Source organism: Passer domesticus, chromosome 24 (genome assembly GCF_036417665.1).
Source record: "Passer domesticus isolate bPasDom1 chromosome 24, bPasDom1.hap1, whole genome shotgun sequence".
NCBI classification, from domain to species: Eukaryota; Metazoa; Chordata; class Aves; order Passeriformes; family Passeridae; genus Passer; species Passer domesticus.
Window position 1 is genome coordinate 2,929,761 of NC_087497.1, and position 14,114 is coordinate 2,943,874.

The following is a 14,114-nucleotide window of genomic DNA, read 5'->3' on the forward strand; positions in this document are numbered from 1 at the left end:
GGCCGCGCCGCTGAGGGGCCCGGGCTGCCGTGTGGGAGCCGCCGCTGCCGTGTGGGAGCCGCCGCTGCGGGTCGGGGCAAGGCGGCAGCCCCGGGCTTGCCCTCACTCACTGTCCCAACTGTGTTTAAATAAAGGACAGCCCGGCCCGGTGCCACCAAAGCCGCTCCATCACCGCCCTCCTCAGCGGGGCAAGGGAGAGCAAACGGAAGGGAAGGCTGGGGGGCGAGAGCAGAGCAGGGGGGATCTCTCACCCAGCACCGGTACGGCAGGCATGGCCCGGCTGGGGGAATCCGTTTAATTTACTGCGAGATGAATCAGAGTAGGGTAACGAGAAATAAACCCACAATTTAATCCACCAGCCCTCCGGGCTTGCCGGACTCGGCTGTATTCCCGGTTCTCTCCCTCCTCTCCCCAGCGCTGCGGGGATCAGGGATCGCACGCTCTCTGCCTCCCTCAGGGCGTGGGCTCCTCAGGATTTCCCCGATCCAGCGCGGGTCAGTCTCCCAGGAACAGCAGCTCCACTCGGGTCCCCGGTGGGGTCACAAGCCCTGCCAGCACACCCGCTCCGCCGTGGGCTTCTCTCTGCACGGTCCGCCGGTCCTGACCGGACCCTGCTCCAGCACGGGCTGTCCCCGCGGTCACAGCCGCTCGGGCATGCCCTGCCCCGGCCTGGGCTCCTCCGGGGGCTGTAGGGGCATCTCTGCACTCCTGTCACCATGGGCTGCAGGAGCATCTCTGCACCTCTGCCCACCATGGGCTGCAGGGGCATCTCTGCACTCCTGTCACCATGGGCTGCAGGGGAATCTCTGCACCTCTGCCCACCATGGGCTGCAGGGGCATCTCTGCTCCCCTGCCCACCATGGGCTGCAGGGGAATCTGCACCCCTGCCCACAAAGGGCTGCAGGGAAATCTCAGCCCCAGCACCCAGAGCAGGTCCTGCCCTCCTTCCCCACAGATGCTGGGCTCTACAGGGCTGTTTCTCACATATTCTCATTTCTCTCTTTCTTTGGCTGCAAATTGCTCCTATGCAATAAGTGTTTTTCCTTTTTTATTATGTTATCCCAAAGGTGCTGCCACCGTCACTGATGGGCTTGGGTCTGCCCTGGAGCAGAATGGTTTTGGCTTAATTTGAATGGTTTTGGCTTCATTTGACACAGGGAAAGCTTCTGACAGCTTGGCACAGAAACCACCCCTGCAGACCTGCACACCCGCTGACTCCTCTGCTACCACAGCCTGGCCCTGCAAACCCTGCAAACCCAATGCATTGAAATGGTTTGTCACATCACAGCCACACAACTGGTCTGTATAAATTTCCCACATGCAGGCCAGAGAGTTCAGGGGGTTTTGTCTGGTTGGGTTTTGGAGAGCTCTAGCACATTTTTCAGGAGTTGTTTCCTATCTGAAATTATTTATTCCTCTTGCCTTTTAGCAGGTAGAAGTTTGCTGAGCCTTTAATTTCAACCCTCCCAAGAGTTCATATGATGGTAAAAAAAAAAAAGCATTGAAGCTGTTTCAGTGTGGTACCAAGGCTTTCCCTCAAGTATAAATACAGAAAGATGAGAAAGTTAAAACACCTGAGGAACACACTTTATTTACAAGAACTTCTGAGGATCCATTTCATTGCAAGGTAAAGCAGAGTAATGCAACATTGCAGTAAGAACAGGAAAGTATTTCCAGGAACAGAAGTAGCAGCTTAGCCTGTTTTTCAGAAATGCATTTTTACTGACTAATTAGCATAATATCTCCTGAAGTGGCCTTGGGGCTTTTCTCTCTGCATATCCTTTTCCTCAGATGCAGGTTTATGTTTGTTCCCTGAGCCCACAGTGCTTGCTGTGGAATAAAGCCTGTTACGTACCCATGGTAAAGAGCTAAACTGTAAACTCTTGCAAGCTTTCCAAGAACCAGTGGAATCTCATGCCAGCTTTCCATGTAAAAATCTTTTTCATTTCCTGCAGGACTTGCCAAACTCCATCTAATGGGGCTTTAGGGTCTGTTTTGCTGGGAGCCAAGGGGGGAAACCAGGTCCCACCCTCTGCCAGCTGCGAGAGCTCCTCATCCAGAATGTGCTCACAGAACAGTGCGGATTCTGGTTTTTAAATTACAGCAATTGCTCCCTTCCTGTGCGCTGTGGCTCTGCAGATTCAGGGTGCATCTTTGAACGTGTCTCAGGAGCATGAGGTACTGGCAAGTGTTTGTTGTGAGTGCCTATAACTGGAGCAGAGCCCAGGAGCAGGAGGAAGATGCACTCTTATTGTGATCAGACTCTTTCCTCTGGCACTGGGCCTGGAGTGCAGGGCCCTGGCAATGGCCTTAGAAAAATAAACATCTTAATTCTTTTCCTCACTGGAACAAATAAGGACACAAGCTGCCTGAGGAGCTCCAGAGGATACATCTGAAGGACCCGTATCTCCTCTGGCAAAGCAGTACAAATATTGGTGCTGTCTTTGGAAAGGCTTGAGCTTATCTCTCCTGTTCTTGGGCAGGTGTGGGAGGGCTGCTGTCCTGCACATGAATAATTGGTGTCATAGGTCAGATACACTGTTCCTGTCATCAGCAGACTGGGACACTTAGGGAACCAACAACTGTTGTGAAAACAAGTTCCCCTCCCTGCCCAATTTCCTGTGCTAGATTGAGCAATTTGGGTCAGAAAAGTGTCTCATGACTGGTAACAGAGCTCAGCACCCATGGAAAACCACTTTGCCCTGGGCCCCAGTGGATTGCATCCAGCCCTGGGCAAGGAGTGTGTGAATTATTTGTCTGTCAAGTGTCCTGACCTAACACTTCATTTGCTGTAGATCAAGAACTAGTCAGCTTTGAAAGGATGGAGGAAAAAAACAATGTAATGGCTAAAATCCTAAATTAAATAAATAAGTACAAAGATATAGAAGCATTTTAAGCTTTTTTTTTCCTTATCGTAATGCCCATGCTGACAGTAGCCCTCTGCTATCTGGAGTGTCTGCAGTCAGTCAGGAATTACTAAACTGAGTGCACGAGGCCACTGGCTGGCCAGTTCTGCTTTCACACAGGAAGCCAGGGCAGACCATAGTGCCCTTTGGCTATAATGCTGATCTGGTGCAGGGAGGGGGGAAGGTGTGCTGAGGGACTGCCAATTTCTCTTCCTTTCCTTCCCTACTTTACTGACCCAAGATCTGGAGGCAAAGATTCATAATAGCTGCTCCCAGACATCTGTCAAGTTTGGATCCCAGCAGACCATGTGAGCTGCTAACAAGGGATGAAGGGATCAGAGGTGCAGATCTCTGACAGCAACTGGGGAATTCCATGGACTATGTCCCTTACAGCCACTCAAGAGCTTCATAAGCTCAGACTCTCTTCACCAGACCATGTAAGCTGCTTAGCAGAGCCACCTCATGATACTCAGAGCTCCATCTGTTCTTCCAGGTCATTTAGAAGTCCCTTACAGCTCTGATACTGTGAGAGCTGGGCAGGCAAAGGAGCAGGGATGGTGCTGTCTGGACTGACACAATGGGTAATTTTGGTGCACTCAGTTTCTAGCTGCTCACTGCAGAGGCTCAGTGACACACTTATTTCATGTTAAAGCAGTCATCCGGGCTGTTCTTAGTGCCCATGAGAACAGCAGCCTGGACAGAAGGAGCTGTGCTGCCAGATTACTGCAGGTTGCAGTTCTGCCCTTTGCACGTGACAGAAGAAAGGAGCATCCATTCTTCTGTCTAATAGGAAAAAGAAAATGTAAAATCCTAGTCCTTTGTTGTGTCCCTTGGTGCCTCTACTTGAGGAAAGATGAGTGAATAATTCACACCTCTCTGTGTGCAATCAGAAATGAGTGGCCCTAAGAGATCCTAATGCCATCCTCTTGATGAATGGTGCCCTCAATCATCGTATCAGTTGTTTGCCTGGAGCATTTGCGACTCCCTCTCATGCTTTTCAGGTTTTCTGAAACATGCTTCTGAAACTTCTTGGTGAGGAAGCAGTAGATGATGGGGTCCAACACACAGTTGGTACTCAAGAGGCACAAAGTCACCTGGTGAGCATCGTTGAGCTGTTGGCGCAGCTCGCAGTCTTCCTTCTTCCACTGCTCCAGAACAGTCAGAGTCCAGGGCAGGTTCACGATGTGATGGGGCACAAAGCTGATGATGAACACAGCCAGCACTGTGCACACCATCCACAGGGCCCTTTGCTTGACATGAGCGCTCTTCCGTGGATGCACTGGCTTGGAGAACAGGGTCCTGATAATGACAATGTTCCAACTTAGTATCAAAAGGAAAATGATATAGAAGAGGACGCAGATGATGACGTGAATGGCGAGAACAGCTGAAACACCACTCGTGGTGTCGTAGCGCTCAAAGCACCGTGTGAAATTACTGGAGCCGACCGTCTCCTTGTTAGTATTATTGTCAAAAAGGTAATACAAAGAGCTGCCCACTATTATGATCCAGATAGCTGCTGAGAGGTAGATACCTCTTCTCTGGGTGGTCAGCTGAGCAGCTTTAATAGGATTAGTCACAGCTTGGTAGCGGTTGTATGTGATGACCATCAGAAAGGCAACAGAAGTGTAGGTATTAACAAAAAACAAACAGCCAGACACGTTACAGAGGAACTCGGGCATGATCCAGTCTCCATGGTTGTGGTAGTAAACAATCCACATTGGCATTGTAATTAAGAAGAGCAAGTCAGCTACTGTCAGGTTCACCATGAATATCTTGATTTCATTGAGTTTCGTGGTGGGGTAAATACGGCTGAAAATCCAGAGGACATAGCAGTTGGCAACAAAGCCTAGAATGAAAATAATGCTGTAGAAAACAGTGAAGAGGCTGTAGCGAAACTCAGAGTCTATGACAGGGCATGGAAGGTGTAAATCAGCACTGCCTTCTGCACCTCCTTTGCCTTTTCCAGACATCATGGTGTTGAGTGGCCACGTCTGAGGCTCAGTTGCCAGCCACAGCTTTTCTTCTTACCTAAAAATAGACAGCAGAAGTCAAGCTGATTGGTTTGGCACCGTTGCTAAGCCAAACCCCACTTTTCTTTATCAGTTGTCTATGACCATAGGAGTTCTGCTGATGCCTTGGTTCCAGCCACACACCTGCCCTGTCTCCTTGGTCTTCTCTTTGATCGCATTTCCACAGCATACAAACCTCTGTGTCAAAATCCAGCATTGTTTGCTGCTCATCTCTAATCTTAAAATACTTTTCTGCATGAAAGTTCTTAGATAAAAGTAATCTGTTACACTGTCCTGTCTCAGGCTTCTTAATCTTTTACTAGAATCAAGAGTGTCTTCTATGACTAATCCTCTCCCTGCATGTGGTTCTTCTTTCTTCCTCTGCCATCTCCCACCACAGTTCCTGATACTTTTTAAATTTTTTATGGGTATTTTGAAGAATTCCAGATGTGAAACAATATGTGGTAAAAACCTCTCCCAGAACCCCAGAGGAGTTGGAGTTGGAAAAGACCTTAGGAGAACACCTGGCCCAGCCCCTGCTGATGGAGATTACCCTGAGCAGGTTGTGCAGGAGAGCATCCAGACAGAGTTTGAATATCTCCAGGGAAGGAGAATCCACAGCTTCTGTGGGCAGCCTGTCCCAGGGCTGTCACCTCACAGCTGAGAAGTTTTTCTCATAATCAGTTGGGACTTCCTGTGTTTCAGTTTATGCCTGGTGTCCACATCCTGCTGCTGGGCACCACTGAACAGAGTCTGGCCCTGTCCCCCTGACCCCTCCCTGCAGACACAAACAGGGATGAGGTCTCCTCTCAGACATCTCTTCTCAAGGATGAACAGCCCCAGCTCCCTCAGCCTTTCCTCACCAGAGAGATGCTCCAGTCCCTTCATCATCTCTGCAGACGCACTCCAGGAGCTCCATGGCTTCCTTGAGGTCTTTAATTATAGACTGAGGAGCCCAGAAGTGGTCACTGCACTCCAGATGTGGCCTCACCTGGGCTGAGTAGAGGGGCAGGATCACTTTCCTCACTTGCTGCTCCTGAGCAAGTGTCCTCCTGCCTCAAAACATTCTGGATCCTCCCCAGCAGCAGACAGTGCCAGGAACCCCCACCCCATCCTCTCTGGGAAGGGTCCCCCCCGGTGCCCCTGTGCTGTTGTTCCTCATTTACACGTTTGCAATTTTCCTCTGCAAATGGGGAAGTCAGCTGGAGCTGGAGCTTGCTGTCCCTTTTTCTGCAGAATTGCAACTCTCGGTACTGCTCTCCAGTTGGTAGGAGAGGAAGGCAGCACTCATCTTCCTGAGGGTCCTGCCCTTCCTCACCCCTCCCAGGTCCCCTAAGGACACAACAGTTACAAGATTTGGACCTTGCCAGGCAGCTGCATGCTGGCAGTGCTGAGTTCCAAGTGTCCTTAAGCTCAGTCTTCCAGGCACGGTCTGAGTGGGATGGACACACAGCCTGGCAGGGCTCAGAGCTGGCCCCAGGTGACACGTGTATTTCTGCTCCTTCACCTTGACCTCTGCCACCCTTCTGAGAGCCCCCTGATCTCCAAAGAGCAGTAGCTTATTCAGGTGGGCTTTGTCACAGGGAGAGTAATGTTTGGTACACTAGTCTGACATTAGAATAAGGAATAAAAACCCAGTAAGTCCTAACTACCTAAGATCATTGGAAAACTCCTTTTTTTTTTTTTCTTTTTTTTTTTTTAATATGTGCCATAAATTCACACTGCTGTGACTATCTGCAACACCAGCAAATAGTTCTGGTGCTTAGGGCTGGGGTCTTTGCAATGAAAGGTGATCTATTTCTGTGGCACCAGACCACACCAAGAGTGGGGGAAAAATCCCCAGGTAATGCATCTCTTTAGCAGGAGTCAGGAGGAGAAGTGTTTACACCCAATACATGGGCACAGCTCTTGTTCACAAAGTCCCTTCAGATGGTGCCCCAGGGCACTGTCCTCTGTCCACACCTCCATTTCTGGCTCTGCACAATGGCATGGTGGCCACCAAACCTTGCCCAGGAGCTCTGGTGAACTTCACTGTCTGCAGTCTGCACACCAGCTGCCAGATTTAGCAGATGGGGTGGAAGGGAGAGTGGACATGCATGTCCCTCCACAGCAGAGTCCTGCACAGAAGCTTGAGCCACAGGGCTGTGCTCTGAAATGGAGGGGTGAGTGTGAGAACATGCACTGTGACTGCTTCCAGTCTGCTGAAATCTCTGGCAAAGGCGGTCTGTGGGAGATGGCAGTGCCTTCTCCTGGCCCCAGCACCACCTGGTAGAGCTCAGCTATCTTTGCTTTAGAGGCTGTGCCAGGGTCCTGCAGGGAGTCACAGGAGAGGTGCCCTTTCCCTCTCGTGAGCCAAGTGAGATGTTCTGCAGAGCACAGCTGGAAGGGAACATAGCACCATTCCCCATGGAATTTACCCAAAGCCCAATTCCCTCTTCAGCCTGAGGAACCCAGGCTGATGTCTCCGTGTGTTTGTGACTGCCCTGAGCCCTGAGCCCTGGAGTGCTCTGAGGGGCTCTCCTCAGCCTGTCCCTCTCAGGCAGTTCCCCTTTCTCTGAAGCCTTTTTGTGCTGCCTGTGCCAGCAGAAAGGCAAGCAGGGCAGGGTCTGGGGGCTGTGGGTCTGTTCCCTGCTGCAGCAGCAGCCTGTGCTGCCTGGCCAAACCCCCTGAGACCTCCAGCCCAAGGCAGTGCCTTGTCCACAGTCCCCCAGCCAGTAATTCCAGGTGGTTTTTACCATCAGCTGCACTGGAAGCAGGGCTGAAGGTGGAAGCAAGCAGCAGGGTCAGGACACCTGCTGATCCTGCTCCTGGTCTATAGACTGCCATGGGCTGTGCCCTCCCAGTCAGGATTTACTGGCTTACAGATGCAAGCAAGCTCTGCCATCAGCAAGAGTATATTCCAAGAGGAGTAGTACTAATAAAATATATTTTCGGCTTACCAGAGATGAAAAAAATCAGCACATTATGTCCATCTTCAGCCTCAGTAGCAGTGAGGGTTTCACTGAGGATGCTTGGCTGTCTCCCAGATGTTATTTTCCCTGCCCTGGGGCTGGAGAGTCTCTGCACTGGCAGCTCTTAAGAACAGGGCGCCAGAATGGGAGCAACTGTAGCATGATTGCAGAGTCACTAGAGGAGAGGAAATGTGTGACATCAGCTAAAGGAAATGAGAAATAAAATAAGCTGTAGAGGAAAGACAATTAGCCACAGCAAAGGTCTGCAAAGTCCTTAAGGCTTTTTCCTCAGAGCATCTCTGCTTCTGATGATCCTGAAAGAGGGCAAAACTGGGATTTTCCTCTAAAGGCAGAATAGGAATCCACTCTGGGTCCGCAGTTAGATTTGGGAATAGACAACTTTTTGAGCATCTTTCTTCCAAACAGATGAATGGCAGAAGAGCTTCCATTTAATAATTTCCAAGAAAGGGACAGGAAACTCATATATGGACACGTTCATTTCCTGGTGCTCTCCTTCACACTTGTGCTGGAACTAACTCAGGAACTCCACCATCCCAAGCCTCCCTTTATCTCAGGGATATTCAGCAGACAGAGACACCAGAGCAAGGCAGATTGTTACCTGTCCCATACACCATCACATTATGGCCACTGTTACCTGTGGCAGCCTGAAGCTCACTCAGTACAGTAATGCTGATGGTGGGGTGCTCAGAGAACCAGTGAGGAGCAAAGCTGCACTCAGCCCCATGCCCAAGCTGTAAATCCCAGGCTGTGATGTTATCCCATGGTGAGGATTAACCTGCCCTCCATCCCTGCCTCTGCTCTTACACCTGCATGCAGCACAGGCGTGAGCTTAGAGCTGTCACCATCATATTTTCTGGAAAAATCCCTTCGCCAGGATTTCTGTCCTGGGAAGCTGAGAAGCCTCAGAGAAAAAGGAAAACAATATTATCTCATTTGCTTCTCCTGTGTTCTGCTGCTTTGGAATGTGGTTGGAGATTGTTTCATTGGTTGCATGTGAATTGTTTTTACTTATTGGCCAGTCAGGGGCCAAGCTGTGTCAGACTCTGGAGAAAAAGTAATGAGTTTTTCAGTAGTATCTTTTAGCTTTCTGTCTGTATCCTTTCTCTATTCTTTAGTATAGTTTAGTATAGTATTCTATCATATAATTAATATCATATCATAGAATAAAATAATAAATTAGCCTTCTAAGAAGATGGAGTCAGATTCATGATTTCCTCACCTTCATCGGGGGTCTCAGAAAATGCAAGATAGAGCAAAGATCTCTCACCTGACACACCTACAGGAACCAGAGCCCTGAGTCTGGTGCTTGGGCTCACTGTGAAACACACCAGAACTGCCACAGAGTGGTGTCCCTCCCCAGGACAAAGGGGTGTCCGAGCCTGCCCCAAGGCTGCTGAGCAATGGCAGGGCCCAGGCAGCAGCAGCAGAGGCCAGTCTGCACTGGAGATCCTCTGGGAAGGCTGGGAAAAGCTCTCCTGGCTCTTTTCAGGAAATGCCCCCTGTGGCAAACATTCCATAGAAGGCCCTGGCCATGTCCATGCTGTGGGGGCACCAGAGACCCCCACGGTGTGGCTTCATGTCCTGGGAGCCACAGGGACAGGCTGAGGGTGGTGTGCCCTGGGCCTCACCACTGAGGACACCAGCCAAACTTCTGAGAGCAAGGAGCTGGCAAAGACCCTGGGAACATTTTCAAGTCACACATTTTTGTTGTTGGGCTGGTGAGCCCTGGCTCTGAGCTGGGATATGGCAATCTCCTCATCAGCAAGGGAGAGGGGGCACTGACAGAGGAGCCAAGGTGGACAGCAGCAGTGCTGCTCTGTGCTGGCTTTTGGCTCACCTGGCCTCTGGAGTCCCAAGGTTCTGGGCAGCCATCACCATTCCAGAACCCACCCACTGTGGGTCTGAGCCATTCCTGGATGTCTCCAGGCAGGGGCAGGCAAAGCCCCAGCACCAGTCTGGGCTCCTTTGCCTGGACTGGCTCTTCCCTGGCTCTTCTCCAGAGGGTGCAGGTGGCCTTTCCCAGGGCCACTACAGAGGGAAGCACCTGGCATGCACTTGAGCAGTGCTCTGAAGGTGTGATCCAGGTGCCAGGCAGCCCCAGGATCCCTAGGGGAGCTCCAGCCAGGCTGGAGATGTGCAAGGGCTCTGCAAACTGCAGGACAACCCATGTCCTGCTGCTCTGAACCCTGCTCAGGGAGAGCTCCAAGACAACCAGAGGTCCATGGACACCACAGCTGGCACCACAGCACAGGGTGGCCAAGGTATTTGAAGCCCCCTGAGCAGAGTGGAACCTCTGCAAGGTGAGGGAGCCCCGTGGCACCTGAAGCACATGGGATGGAAGCCTTGGCAGGGTGGGCTGCACGGGGGCTGGCATGTGGAGCAAGGGACAGCCAGGCTCTGTCAGGCCACATGAGGGTGAGCTGAGGCTCCTGCAGTGATGCCCCAGAGCTGTGCTGGGATGGAAGCTGCAGCCATCTCCTTCCCTGTGCCACCAGACATCCTTCCTCTCCCCTTCCCATCAGCTGTTGTAAGGATGAAGGAACCTGACCCTTCAGGGATGAGACAGAGTCCCAGCTCTGCCCTTTAGGCTGCTCCTGGGGGTTTAGACTTAAAACCAAACAAGATCCTGCCACAGAGGTTGGCTGACAGCCAGCCCAGGTCTCTTGGGAGAGCAGCCAGCAATGTCAGGAGCAAGGGGAGTGCTCAAAGGGGATGTAGCAACACTTGACAGATCTTGGTTCACTGTCCTGCCACAACCCAGCCCTTAGAGGAAATGGAAGCCCAGGGGGTTTTGGACTGGGGAGGAACCTTCAAATGTCTTCATCCTTCCTCTGCTCAGCCCTGCAGCATGGCCATTCTGCATCAGCAGGTTCCTTTGCCCCCACAGCCAGCTCCTCCCTTTTACTCCCTTCCCACCTGGGGACCCTCTTTCCCTGCTCTCCTGGCTCTCCTGCCAATTCTGAGCACTCCAATATTAAGACACATTTTGCCAGTGGAGGCTGGGCTCGTGCAGCACTCCTGGCAGTCTGACTGCCCTGTGCTTTTCACTATTTCCTGCTCTTCCTGCCCAGGGAAAGCACACACCAGCTGACAGCTCTGACAGCTATGCAAGGCTGAGTTGAGGACAAAAAGCAATCTTGAAAATTCCTTTACTTGCATCAAGCCAATTTGCTACCTAATAAAAAACAAATAAACTTCTCTTACTCTGATTCCCATAGATGCTGCTAAGGAGCACTGATAGTCCTTCAGGTTGTTGTATGGCTGGATCCCAGAGCAGCTGTTCCAAATTCCACTCTCTGGATAACCCCACTCAGGCTGAGTGCTGAGCAGGGGCTGCTCCCCACGGGTCTGGCACCCAGCAGCATTCATGCCATGGCAGATGCCCAGGGCCTCCTGTAAGCCCCACCTGCCTCTGGCACATGCCCTTGAGGTAATTTCCTTCTTAGATGTAGCCTGGTAGCAACATACTCACTTTGGATAACCACATGTAAATTTCAGAAGGATGGGAAACTCTTGGTTTTATAAGCAAATATCCAGAGATTTCTTCCCAAGAGCAAGCTACACTGCGTAGGCAGAGAAGAGCTCTCCCAGGAGTGCAAATGGAGGAGCAGCATTTCACTGCCTGTCAGTGACACAAGCAGCAAACACGGACAAGATGAAACACCAACATGCAGCTTGTGACAGCACCAGCCACTGGCACACAGGTGAGCTTGATCCCTGCTGGTTCCAATCCCCAGGACACATTCCTGAGTAGCAGGAGGGTCTTTGAAGAAGCATGAAGTTCTTTAGGAGCTGCAGCACACGCTCAGCTCGTGCTGTGTTACTGTCTGTGAGTTCCCACTACTCACAGAACACTCCACAGAATTTTCTTTTGCTCGTTGCAGGCTGAGCACAGCCTGTCCCCACCTCCTTACCAACCCTGCAGGAATGTGCCCCGGAGCTGGGCTTGCTCAGCAGGAAAACACACAAACCATCATCCACTCTGGGGCAGTGGCAGGGACACTCCCTGGGTCCCCTCTGACAACTAAGGCAGGGCATGGCTTCTGCAGCTGGCTGTGCCACAGGGATGGCCCAGACTGGCAGAGAATGTCACTGCTGGCAGCTGGACAGCCTCCCCAGCAGTGGGTGAGGCAGGGAGCAGGGCAGCCTCCAGCTGTTTTATGGTTCCCAAGCCCAGCCCTGCTGCACGGGGCAGAGGGCTGAGCTCAAGGGCCGCTGTGTCAGGATTTGTGTGACAGCCCCAGGCTGTCACAGCTCTGCTGGAGGCAAAAACCATGTCCTGCCTGAGCTGCCACAGCTGGGACAGGGCTCCTGCTGCTCCCAACTGCAGCGAGACACCTCCTGCCCCATCTGCCTGCCCAGCCTGGGCAGGGGCTGTGCACAAGTGGGATGAGGGACCTGCCCTCCTTGAGAGGCTCCAAGCACTGCCTCCTCTTCCTCACAGGAGTAAGGTCCAGGCAGTGCTGCTCACCTTGCTCCACAGCATCCAAGCAAGGCCAGGGTCGTTGTCACTCAGGGTGGGATGGGACCTGGGTGAGAGCAGCCCCCTCCCACGGCCCCAAATGCAGCAGCAGCAGCTGCCTGACTCACACTGTCACAGTGCTGCTCACCCCCATCCCTGCTCCCTGGCATGCAGAACAAGGAGTGTCCCCACACCCTGCTGGGAGGGTGGAGATGTCTCGGCAGCCCTTGGTGCTGTCTGAGAGGCCACGGCTCAGAGATCCACGGGGGATGCTGAGCCAGCCCACGACCTGAGCTAGCCAGACATAGGAGGAGCTTGTGGAGCTTGGGGAGGGAGGCCTGGCAGAGCAAGCAGAAGGGAAATTGTGTCTTACCTTGGGCTCACAGAGCACCTGCTCCAGCTCATCACAGACCCCAGCCCAGCAGGTCCATGCTGCAGGGGGACAGACCAGCAGGCCTGAGCTGTGTGTGTGCTCCTGCCTGGAAGAGGCTCTGACAGGAAAGAGGGCGTGGTGCTGGCTCCCAGGTGAGTGACTCACTTCCCGCTTGGCACTTGTGACCTGCTCAGCCCTGCCCTGGCTGCACCCTGGAGCTTGACACCAGTTCCTGTGGTCCTTCCTCGGGCAGGCAGTAGAAGGGACACAGTGGCTGAGACTCCAGTAAGGGGATGGCACACTCCTGTGGCACCTGGTGCCTCACTGGCCAGAGATGGGGGAGCCCAGCCCTGAGCAGCCCCAGGCCAGGGGTGCAGAGGTGGTCCCAGCTCAGCAAGGCGGGGCAGTACCCTCAGAAGTCTCCTCTGGGCTCCTCATTTCCTTCCAGGTCCCGGGGTCAGGAGGCAGCACAGTGAGTACTTGTTCCAGGCTTTCCATGATGAGTGGAGATTCATCAGGCAAAGTACCAGGAAGGGCACTGCTCTGCTCTGGGAATTCCCCAAATCAGAAAACATCAGCCAGAAAATACTTCAGGCAGGGGCAGCTCATTCCTGTACCCCTTCTGCAGTACTATAAAGCCCCGCCTTGGTCCTTGTGCTCCCTCATCCTGGGAAGAAAGGCTGTTAAGGGACATGGGGACCCACTCCTTCCTGCTGCCACTGGCACTGCTGTGCCCAGATTCCACATGGGGGCTCCCCCAACATATTCTGTGGCACTGGCATTGCTCAGGTCATGGGCACATCACCCACCTGAGTCACTTACAACAAGAAAGCACATGTTTTTCTGTCTGCTCTTTACACCCCATGGGTTGTTTAACAAAGAAATGCTCTTGGGGTTTCCTTGCTGGTAACAACTGGCTCTTATTTAGTCAGGAAAGGAAGTGTGAGGCTTTTAAGACAGTCCTGAAGGACAGGACAGTCACAACCCATGGTGCACAAAGCACTGCTGCCAGAAGGAGCTGCCTGGCTGCATGCCCTGGAGCTCCCCAGGCACCCAAGTGCGGAGCTGCAGCAAACATCCCAACTTCCCAGCCCAACCAAGCTGAACCATGGCCTTTCCCAGCCACGCTGGGGATTAAGGCAGTCTGGCTCTGCAAGGAGCACAGCCACAGAATGAGGTGAGGACAGTTCATGTCCCCTCTGCCTCCAGGCTGGTGACACTGGACTTGGAACAGCTTGGGCAGCTTAAAAGGGATGTGGAGAACTGGAAAGGCAGAGAGCTGGCACCACAGTCTGAGCTTGGAACACAGGTTCATGCTGAGAGCAGCAGCATCTCAGCACTGACAGCATTCCACTCACTCTTGCTATTGCATTTTTTAATAATTCCAAGAAA

At 52.4% G+C, this 14,114-nt stretch overlaps 1 protein-coding gene and 1 long non-coding RNA gene across 3 annotated transcripts; one reads left to right on the top strand and one right to left on the bottom strand.

Annotated features, from left to right (window-relative positions):
* The first annotated feature begins 14 nt into the window (after positions 1-14).
* LOC135285819 (uncharacterized) lies at positions 15-2,749 on the top strand. The gene is made up of 2 exons (XR_010350499.1): positions 15-260; positions 1,430-2,749. It is a non-coding gene; the product is annotated as an uncharacterized LOC135285819 (long non-coding RNA).
* On the bottom strand, positions 1,566-14,009 carry PTAFR (platelet activating factor receptor). 2 transcript variants are annotated; one of them, XM_064398501.1, is made up of 2 exons: positions 7,855-14,009; positions 1,566-4,934 (listed from the first exon to the last, which is right to left on the bottom strand). In XM_064398501.1, exon 2 carries the CDS (start codon positions 4,877-4,879, stop codon positions 3,809-3,811), a length of 1,071 nt encoding a protein of 356 aa, XP_064254571.1. In that variant the 5' UTR covers positions 4,880-4,934; positions 7,855-14,009; the 3' UTR covers positions 1,566-3,808. The 2 variants fall into 2 exon arrangements, with proteins under 2 accessions (XP_064254571.1, XP_064254572.1); XM_064398502.1 differs by lacking the exon at positions 7,855-14,009 and adding an exon at positions 5,907-6,782.
* Between the last annotated feature and the right edge of the window lie 105 nt (positions 14,010-14,114).

Coding starts and splice junctions, on each gene's coding strand:
- PTAFR (XM_064398501.1), bottom strand. CDS start 4,879: ATGATGTCTGGAAAAGGCAAAGGAGGTGCAGAAGGCAGTGCTGATTTA.